The sequence below is a fragment of the Malus sylvestris genome, chromosome 17 (assembly GCF_916048215.2).
Source record: "Malus sylvestris chromosome 17, drMalSylv7.2, whole genome shotgun sequence".
NCBI lineage: Eukaryota > Viridiplantae > Streptophyta > Magnoliopsida > Rosales > Rosaceae > Malus > Malus sylvestris.
In genome coordinates, this window is record NC_062276.1 from 15,922,993 (window position 1) to 15,933,939 (window position 10,947).

General features: G+C 38.2%; 1 protein-coding gene across 1 annotated transcript; it reads left to right on the forward strand.

The window, feature by feature from the left end:
* The first annotated feature begins 4,845 nt into the window (after positions 1-4,845).
* On the forward strand, positions 4,846-10,203 carry LOC126610001 (V-type proton ATPase catalytic subunit A). The gene is made up of 20 exons (XM_050277969.1): positions 4,846-5,067; positions 5,575-5,701; positions 5,843-5,898; positions 5,982-6,038; positions 6,244-6,355; positions 6,452-6,489; positions 6,608-6,709; positions 6,941-6,997; positions 7,099-7,170; positions 7,242-7,343; positions 7,428-7,490; positions 7,572-7,704; positions 8,015-8,121; positions 8,307-8,501; positions 8,604-8,690; positions 8,776-8,880; positions 9,105-9,202; positions 9,329-9,407; positions 9,649-9,737; positions 9,817-10,203. The coding sequence occupies exons 1-20, from the start codon at positions 4,990-4,992 to the stop codon at positions 9,929-9,931; spliced, it is 1,872 nt and encodes a 623-aa protein (XP_050133926.1). The 5' UTR covers positions 4,846-4,989; the 3' UTR covers positions 9,932-10,203.
* The last annotated feature ends 744 nt before the right edge of the window (positions 10,204-10,947 follow it).

Sequence of the window (10,947 nt, forward strand, 5' to 3'; positions counted from 1 at the left end):
ATAATCATTTGATCTAACTCTTTAACATTATTAGAAGAGCGCTTTAAATTCAAGTGCAATGAACGATAATTGATAACATACAAAATAGGACAAATGAGAAGAAAATAAAGATTTTTTCCTTTCAATTCAGTTATGTTTTTGTGTTACCATTTGGTCTATCAAATAAAATGAAATAAGGAGAACTTGGATGTAAATAAAATATTACTAAGAAAATTCTATAATACACCAATATATTGGACGAGGTTTATATGTCAAAATTTAAGGAATCTCAGTTTAACTATTTATGCATTTAATACACCGATATATTGTACAAATTTACAAAAATGTGGTGATAAACCCACCCACTTATTTCACCGCCGACCTTTGAATGAAAATTACGGGATTTGGAAGGGGAGGTGATTTTTGATTTGGGATCTTAGAAAGGGGAAGGAAAGACAGCAAAGATCTGGGAAGAAAGGGGAATATAAATGGGCATGCTTTTAGGCCCTCTTTGGTGAGTTGGGTGAGGTTGAGTTTTAGGAATAAGATTGGATTGACAAGGACATGTAAAATTGGACTTGTAAACCATGTATGCCGATAGGTTAGGTAACTACTTTATTGTGGATTCATAATTACTATTAAGTCCAGTCTTGTCCATTTCACATTTTGACACAACAAATAAAGGACTTGACTCAAATCCATTTTAATTTGTCACAACCTACCCTAATCAGCAAGTGAAAGTGCAAGGAAGTGGCAATCGGGTCGGGGATATGGCTAGTGAATAGAATTTGGAATTCAAAGCTGTCAAATAGGGATCGCAAGGGGGAGCGGCATGCTGGTGACCAGGGGTTTGGATCACCAGATTACATTCTCATATTATTAAGGTATTTTGGAGATATAACGGGTGGGAATATAGTAGGGTTGTTGTTTTCTTTTTTGGAACAAATAATATTATCTACGTTAAGAAGTGAGGGAGTGGGTTAAGCCTCACAATAGGTTAACAATAATGTAGTTCAAATTCGTCTTTGACGAAAATCGAACCTGAGACCTCTCACTCACAGTGAAGATGAATACCACCAGATAGTAGTAATAAGACCTCATTTGGTACGTCGTATATAGCATCAGATAATACTAATAATACAGAGTCGGGTGTTTGGTGCTCTAACGTACTAAATAGTACTCAAACTAAATATCCAGCCCAACCACTTTAAAACTCCTCTCACCCGGCTTATTATCCTCCCCAAAAAAGGCGTATTATTAATCCGACCGCTTCGTCAAGTTCTTACCCATTCTTTCTCTTCTCCTCTCTGTCAAGGCAACGCCCCTTCCATCAATCCTTAGATCCATTACGATCTGCGAGGTTGACCTATGGCTTCCAAACAGATCTTGAAGAAGCTCAAAGATCTCAACAAGGACTGACCTCTTGCAAGCTAACAAAGTATCCTCCTTCATCAACCCCTGTTCTTATTTACCTATTTTTTGTTTTGTTTAGTTTTACAGTTTATTTTCATTTTTCATCGTCCTCATCATGTTTCAAAGTTCAATCTGGGAATTTTAGAGTCTCTTTCTTCTTCGTCCCCTGTTCTTATTTACCTGTTTTTTGTTTAGTTTTACAATTTACTTTCATTTTTCATCGTCCTCAGCATGTTTGGAAGTTCAATCTGGGAATTTTAATCCTTTTGGTAATATGGGTTGTTTGTAAAATGGTAAGTTTGTTTGGTTCTGGCTTTGTTGTTGAAATTACTTTTGGGTGAAAGAATTTTGAGAAATTAGAAGAAAAGTTTGCTAATACTAGTCAGAAATTTATTTCCCCCCCCCATTTTCTTTTCCATTAACCATCATTTCTTTTTCTTTAAAAGTAATAATATTTTGAAGTTCTCACATCCAGTACCAAACAAAGTATAAACAATACGATAGTTGACACACCCCGACCGAGGCCAAGGCATTCTGGCCGTCACATAAGAGTGATGTAGCCATGTGCACAGTGCGGAAGCGATAAAGATAGCAAATATACGAATAATTAAAAACCACATTACTAGAGTACACTACTAAACACAAAGTGATAAGAGTTAGTTACAACAATAAACACTCCTAATCAGATCATAAAGTCTAGGTGCAGTTCAGTAGGACAAGTACTAGTTACACAATACCAGGAATGTCCTACTATTATTCAAATAGGTCAGAACTACTAAAGATCCCGAGCCACCAACAACAATCTTACTTAGAACCTAGAGGGGCGTAAAACAGAAAGCGTGAGTGGGCAAAAACAAATGTTTTACAAAACCATTTCATTATCCAGCATAACTAACCCCTCACTGTAAAACATGTATAATTTTTCCAGAATCAAGATATGAGCATATATATATATATATATATATATATATATATATATATATATATATATCTGAAATCATAACAATTCAGTTCATGCTTCACATAATCATTTTCATATGTATGCCATACCAAAATATAACAGGGTAAACAATCTAAGTAAGAATAATTTCATAGAAATGTGATATGTTAGCTAGAACTCCTATGGTAGTCTATATGGCTGAATTCCTAGCTCAAACTCAATCTAGCCGGAGTCACTTCCATGACCTATACGGCAATATACTGCATATAAGTCGGAACCACTGAAATGGTATGTACGACAAGGTTGGGTGTAATATAGTTATGCTCAATGCTACGCCCTTATGCTAGTTGTGCGATAAATCGTTAATCACCTACGAGTCGGAACCACCTATAGTAGTCTGTACAACAAGACTGTGCATCTAAATTGGATCCAATGTGAGTATATGATGCGGGAAGTGACATAATATACAGGCATGTGCCAACTCTCTCTGGCTAAATAGCAATCACCCAGGTGCAGGTTATGAGTTCAAGGTTCATCAATACATTTATAATCATTCTATTCACAACTAAGGCCTTTGTCTTAAACACATCTCATATAGAAAATCAACATGTTCATCTCATTTATTGAATGACTGCATCTAACCTCTCGTTAGACTGCCTACATACCCTAAATAGGGATCAAGCCGTTCGTAGTTCACCTAATCAAACATAACTTACCTGAACTTAACTGTGCCTCCACAACACCACATTTATATATATATGCAACCATGGAAATGCATATTCAGAATATCAAGTCATTTGGCATATTGTTTCAAAGCATACTTTCATTTAAAACACATTTCTGGGAAATAAATCAAGTATATAAATATATACTGAAAACAAAAGCCGACTCACTGATATGTCGACGGGTCGTAACCCCCGAGTCGCATGTGGATACGCTCGTCCTCGGAATAAGTCTCACCTATATGCAAATTAACTATAAAAACGTTATTTTAAAGCATATAGGCAAAACTAGCTAATAACTTCTCATACATAGCTCAAAATAGGTATATGAATATACCAACGTGACCTACACAACCTCACGAACATCGTGATATTTTTAGAAAAACTTTCCTATAGCTCACGCGCCCTCACGTGCCGGGGGGGGGCATGGCATCACGTGCCCTCACGTGCATCACCTTTAACCTCCAGATGCCGGAATAGTGCCACCGGCGCCAGATTCTGGGCAAACCTGCAACTGCCCATTTCTTTCTCGTTTCTGCACCATTTTCTACGAATTTTTCACCCAAATGTCACAAATTTCAAGAGGAAGAAGGTTATACCTCTTTGGAGCCTCAAATCCTTCGAAAACACGTCGGAAAAATCTCAACAAAACCGGCCACCTTCGAACCTTGTGATCCCGACGTCAAAACCAAGCCAACGAAGCTACTTCGTGAGAACCTCCTAGAGTTCGCTGAAAGCTTGGATTGTCCTAAAACATAACCATTCAAAAGTTCATGAATAGTGTTCAACTCAGAGCTTGAGTTTTCAATGTGAAATCGAACGAGTTCTTACCTGAAATGGGTACCTTTGAACACTTAGGGTCATCACGAACACAATGGTGCCATTTTCTTCCTCGATCTATGAAGATTTGGCTCAGTTTCAAGGTGGTCCATACGGAGGAGAGTGAAGAGAGAGAGTCTGCGAGATGAGAGAGCACGGGAAAAAGAGAGAAGGGTATGGATTTGTGTGGTCCAAAAATGCACACCAATCCCAACTCTTTAATCTTTTAGTTCTAATTGGGTCTAATTAGTTAGGGATAGAACTAATTGACTCAAGTTGACTCAATTCTTTAATTCCACACCAACACACATCCAACGCTCAAGGGTAAATCTGTCTTTTCACAACCACGATGATAAAATAAAGTACATTTATGGGACGGGCTGTGACAATAGTAGTCCGATATTACACCAAATGTTCGACTAATTTAGTCAGTACTATCCGATGATAAATTATCCTATCTGACTGAAATAGTCAATACTATCCCAGCTGCTAAACGAGTCCTAAGTGGCTAGTAAGGTTATTTGCTTTACTTTTCATAGGGAACACACGTAATAATAAGGTGGGTGGAAAATTAAGAACAAAAGGGTGAGCCTAGCAGCACTCCTTGCAAATATATCTGGCTCGCTCATTTTGCAAGTATTAACTTATTAACCCAAGTAAAAACAAACTCATGGAACATGTAAAGTTAATTACTGGTCAGGCCAAGATATGGTAAGAGTCCAGCGACAGTACACATCCAAAAAAAAAAACACGAAAAAAACCAACCGAAACAACGTTCGCGGAAGCATCACACACCAGGCACGTGGCAAAGCGCCGTTGGATCCTCTTGTACACACCACTCAACCAACTTTCGCCAGGCCATCAGTTATCCTCCGAATCGTAGGATCTCCGTTACGTGTCGGATTCTACCAAGCACACGCCGCTAAATATAATACAATCGCCCGCAGCGGATTGCACTCGGTGCTCTCTCTGCCAATTATACTGAAAGCTTTCTCTCTTTATCTTCCTGCTCTCTCTTTCTCTCTCTTAACGTCTCTGCAATTCGGTCGGAACCCTAAGGTTTTGGTCGATCTTTGAGACTCAGATCTCGATATATCCACCCGATCCGCGCCCAAAATGCCGGCGGTGTACGGTGCCCGATTGACCACGTTTGAGGACTCCGAGAAGGAGAGCGAGTATGGCTACGTCCGCAAGGTTCGTCCCACTTCCACACTCGATTTGAACGGATCAGATTCATCCAATTCGATATTAAATTCGATCTGTTTTGTTTGTGTTGTTGCTGATTGAATTTTGAAGTGATTGGATCAGTGCTCTGTTGATGTGAATTTTGTGATTATTCAGATTAGATGGTTAATTGAAAATATTTAGTTTTGTTCAATTGATTAAAGTAGTGGAATTTATGTTCATTGTGATCAATATGTTTACTTGATCGATGAATTTTGCTGATATGATTTGCATTGCTCCAAAATTGGGTCATTGATTAATTGGAGGGGAAAAGAAATATTAAAGTTTAATTTGTTCAGTGATCTTTGTTGCTGGAGCAGCAAAATTTGAGTACTTTCCAGCTTCTTTAATCGCAAATCACATTGATCTTCGTATTTTTGGGGTTGTTGATTTGATTCATGTACAAAAAGGTTTGGTTAAAAGTTTTGTGTGTCTGTATTGGTGGCTAATTGGATTTGGAAAATATATAATTGACAGGTCTCTGGACCAGTCGTCGTTGCGGATGGCATGGCTGGAGCTGCTATGTACGAGCTGGTTCGTGTTGGACATGATAATTTGATCGGTGAAATTATTCGGTTAGAAGGAGATTCTGCCACAATTCAAGGTTACTTGTTATTTCTTGTTCATTCTTTTGTGTTTGCAGTCATATCTATTCATGTGTGGCTTGCCACGTTTCAGAAAAGTAAATAATCAGCGAATTTACGTTTGGATTTGGCATAACCATAAGTTTTTCTGTCCATTTCAGTTTATGAGGAAACAGCTGGGTTGATGGTGAACGATCCGGTTCTACGTACTCGCAAGGTGGGTTTGACATCTTGTTTTACCCTCTTTGTTTTCTATTGCTTCAACTGCATCAGCTAATATTTCATATGTTGGTGTTTCAGCCTTTATCAGTGGAGTTGGGACCTGGGATATTGGGAAATATTTTTGATGGAATCCAGGTTTGTTTATATTACTTTGCAGCTATCCCTTTTTCTATATTGTTTTCCAAACTAATCTAATTTCATTTATACTGCGTATTATATTTAATCAACACCAAACCTCAAAAGTTTTGAGAAAATTATCTTTAGATTGGAGCAATTTTCTATGCTTACTCGTTCTTTTCTTATTCTCAATTTTTTTATTATTATTTTTATATCATGACAGAGGCCCTTGAAAACTATTGCAAAGAGATCTGGTGATGTCTATATCCCACGTGGTGTATCTGTCCCAGCTCTTGACAAAGATATACTTTGGGAGTTTCAGCCAAAAAAAATAGGTAACCTAAATCAAATTTATGTATAGCTGTTTATCAGAAAGAAAAAATTGTTTTTATCATGGCTCGATTTTGAAAATTTTTAACCGTGGGTGGCAGGTGAAGGTGATCATCTTACTGGTGGAGACTTGTATGCTGTAAGTTCTGTAGCATTGAACTCTTGGTTTGTGAAAAAAATTTCTGAAATATATTGTACTATTCAAGTATGATTCTTTTTGCATCTAAGTTTGGGCATGTGTATCATTTGCATCGCAGACTGTCTTCGAAAATAGTTTGATGGAGCACCGAGTTGCACTTCCTCCTGATGCTATGGGAAAAGTTACTTATGTCGCACCATCTGGTCAATATTCATTGAAGGTTTGATTATGACTTTTAAATTACTATTTGGTATCCATTTCTCTGGTCATCATTGTAACTAAAATTTACTATAGTTCTATGAACATGGTTTGTTTAGTAAGTTATGAGTATGTTTATACATTTGCATGTATATACACAATATTGGTTTGTCTTTGTAGAGCAAGCACTACTCGAGTCATGAATGGATTTTTTTGAACGGTGCGAGTTGACTCTTCCTGTATGCATTTGCAGGATACTGTATTAGAGCTTGAGTTTCAAGGACAAAAAAAGAAATTTACTATGCTTCAGGTCTGTATGGTTTGCTCTGTGGTCTGTGCTTTCAGAGTATTCATGCTTACCACTATGATCATTATTGTAAACTGTATTTAAGTTGGTCTACATAATTGCAGACTTGGCCTGTACGTACACCTAGGCCTGTTGCATCAAAGCTTGCTGCTGATACCCCTCTACTCACTGGGCAGGTAGATTATATTTTTGCCTTATATCTTCTATCTTTTGGGATTACTGGTTCCTGACCATTTTTTTTTATCAGCGCGTTCTTGATGCCCTTTTCCCCTCTGTTCTTGGTGGAACTTGTGCCATTCCTGGGGCTTTTGGTTGTGGAAAAACGGTTATTAGTCAAGCTCTTTCAAAGGTAAAAACATGTCATTATTTATTAAAGACTTCCTATAGTTATTTATACACTGGAACTCATAGTAGATGTTTTTCTTGTCTGCAGTACTCAAACTCAGACACTGTGGTTTATGTTGGTTGTGGAGAACGTGGAAATGAAATGGCAGAGGTATGCATTCTATAATCAGATCATTTGTTACGCTTTTTGACTGTCTTGGATTTTATCAATTGAAACTAATCAATGATCCAGGTGCTTATGGATTTCCCTCAATTGACAATGACTTTGCCTGATGGTCGTGAAGAATCTGTCATGAAGCGCACAACACTTGTGGCCAACACTTCTAACATGCCTGTGGCCGCTCGTGAAGCTTCAATCTACACTGGTAAACCTTTTAAGCTATGTCTCACCAAGGTTTCACTGATCTATTAAAAACTTTCGGGTGCAAGAGGATGTTATGCTATTTTTATAATCCACTTCACCACCTTTGATGGTCCATTACATATGCCTGGAAAAGTATAGACATAGCTAAGGCTCAAATAGGAATTGAACTCTTCCATTGAATTTTTCTGGGAAGTTTACTTATATTTGGGTAACTTCCTTGCTGATGTTACTGGTCTTGTGTGGTGAACTGAGTCAAATATTATTTTGGAAGTGTGTTCATATTCTTTACCTTTTGTCTTTGAAATTTTCAGGAATCACTATTGCTGAATACTTCAGAGATATGGGCTACAATGTCAGCATGATGGCAGATTCAACATCTCGATGGGCCGAGGCATTGCGTGAGATTTCTGGGCGGCTGGTAATTCTCTCTTATAATTTATTTTTATGCAGGATGCGTTTTTATTGGTTTGGACTCTCACTTTTTAACGCACATGGCATATTTTTATTCACAAACTACTTAGGAAGTTTTGCTTCTTTTTTTTTTTTGTAATTTAAATATAACATTCATCCCCTTAATGGCATTTCTCTTGCTTTTATATACAGGCTGAAATGCCTGCAGATAGTGGATACCCTGCTTATTTGGCAGCACGTTTAGCATCATTTTACGAACGGGCGGGTAAAGTAAAATGTCTTGGTGGGCCAGAGCGTAATGGCAGTGTGACAATTGTTGGTGCTGTTTCTCCTCCAGGAGGAGATTTCTCAGACCCTGTGACATCTGCAACACTTAGCATTGTTCAGGTATAATTTGCAATCTCATTTTTATGCATGACATTCCAAATAAGAGACTTCGTGTTGATGCCTTCTATGATTCTCACCAATGCGAGTTTACCTTTTTTCCAGGTTTTCTGGGGTCTGGACAAAAAACTTGCTCAGAGGAAGCATTTCCCCTCTGTGAACTGGCTTATTTCCTACTCAAAGTACTCAACGGTATGTTCATAGACTGTTACCCCTTTTCTTGTTGGTATCACTAATTGAGCGGTATTAATTGTTCATTCCTTTTTGTTGGTTGCAGGCATTAGAGTCTTTCTATGATCAATTCGATCCTGATTTTATCAACATCAGGACAAAGGCACGTGAGGTTTTACAACGAGAAGATGATCTCAATGAAATTGTCCAAGTACGTCTTTATTTCTTGTTATATGGATTAGGTTCTCCAATCCCAAAAACAGAAACCATTTCATCTGTTAGTATGATAAGTCCTATAGAACGTGTAAATTTCAGGAGTAGGGTGACATTTTAGGCTTTGTAATATCAGATCGATATCTGGTTCGAAAGATGTCCAAGGTTTAGCTGATATATGGATAGTTGGATGGTCCTAAACTGATATCTGTGGTTAATCAGCTTGTAGGAAAGGATGCTTTGGCTGAAGGAGATAAGATCACCTTAGAGACTGCAAAGCTCTTGAGGGAGGATTATCTTGCACAGAACGCATTTACTCCGTGAGTTCCAGCTCTATAATCCTCTCTTTGAACTATATCTGTTTTAATTATTCGTATGTTCCTTTTAGTTTTTGGTTGGGCCTGGTAAGCTTACTCATCTGTTACATGTTTTTCATGGGTGGATAGATATGACAAGTTCTGCCCATTCTACAAGTCCGTCTGGATGATGCGGAATATCATCCATTACTTTAATCTGGCCAATCAGGTGAACTATTTGTCCATTTATTTACCTTTCCTGTTATGACCTACCATTTCTGCGTTAGCAATATCTTTGGGATGTCTAAAGAATTATTATCTAGGTTGATAAAAAAATTTATTTTCAACTTTTTACTGCAACCAAGCTTTCTATCATACATATATAACTTATGAGTTCACCTTGGAGTTGCTAATTGAATCAGCAATGGTCGTCGGCCCTTTACTGATTTTATGTGGTGCTCAATATGCAGGCTGTAGAGAGAGCTGCTGGCATGGATGGTCAAAAAATTAGTTACAGCCTAATCAAGCACCGTTTGGGAGATCTCTTTTACCGCCTAGTGTAAGTAACTTCATAATGCTGAACAACAGGAAACGTTTCAAATCTTATTGGTCTTAACCCTCTTACCTGTTACACGCAGGTCTCAAAAGTTTGAGGATCCAGCTGAAGGGGAAGAAGCTCTTGTGGCAAAATTTAAGAAGCTACACGAGGACCTCACAAGTGGTTTCCGTGCTCTTGAGGATGAAACCCGGTGATTGAACATCTCAAAACAATGGGTTTAAGGTTATTCGAGTGGCTATTATAAATCGCATGGTCCGTGGAATTGTTTTTGTTGTGCACGAAGAAGGACAGTGTTAGGGTTTTTTATGCCACTCCGGCTTTGCTCATGTGGCACTTGCTCTAGTTGGAATGTGTAGCTATAGTTTCAGTTATTATATTCCTGTCATTTCCTTGGGGTTTTTGCCCAGAATAAGAGACTAAATGCCATTCCTTATTTGTGCAGTTAAACAATAAGGTATTTGTATCATTACGAGTTTTCGGTTCCTTTGACAGTTTCACTTGTCTCTTTAGAATCTTCATTTTTATGAATCGCCGAGTCGACAAAACGGTCATTCTTCAGAGACGGGCTACCCGAAAAGCAGTTTACTTTGAGCCAAGTAATGACATTGAGATGGCCACACGAAGGTTTAGAGGAAGAAGCGGAAGTCAGAAGACCCTAAAGACGGAAATGAGATTGAGCTCATTCCAGCAGCAGCAGCTTTCACTTAAAGACTGAGCTTCCCACCAACGACATTCTCATAGGACGACATGTTGGTGTCTATAAGATAAAAAAAACACAAAGTTATGCACATAAACAGGAGAGCAATGAACTAAAACAGTAAGCATCCGCGGCAGAGAGCAATCATAAGTATCAAACTGTCCCAATCTCCCACTGACAAGGGAAAAAAAAAAAAAAAAAACCCTCTACTTCCAGGTAATTGAGTCGCAGCAGCATCATATTTACTCTCATCTAAGAACCCATCAAACCAAAAGGGGACTAAGTTAAGCAAAATTACTACAAATCATTCCTCGGGTGAATATTGAGACAACCCCAAGATTAAAGATTCTACCTCAAGAGTGTTTTATTCCAAGTTTTACGATTCAACCATCGAACCGCCAAAGGAATGGGAATGGTTCGGATTCGACTTCTCTCCGATATGGACCCGGAAGACTCCGATTTCTGGGTTTTTGATCTCATATTTTTAACCCGCTTTCAAATCGACCGGCCATT

Excerpts from the sequence above, each read along its gene's own strand:
- LOC126610001 (XM_050277969.1), top strand. The coding sequence starts at position 4,990 with ATGCCGGCGGTGTACGGTGCCCGATTGACCACGTTTGAGGACTCCGAG. Across the intron at positions 6,490-6,607 it reads CTGGTGGAGACTTGTATGCT|ACTGTCTTCGAAAATAGTTT; the intron begins GTAAGTTCTGTA and ends TTTGCATCGCAG. Across the intron at positions 9,738-9,816 it reads GATCTCTTTTACCGCCTAGT|GTCTCAAAAGTTTGAGGATC; the intron begins GTAAGTAACTTC and ends TGTTACACGCAG.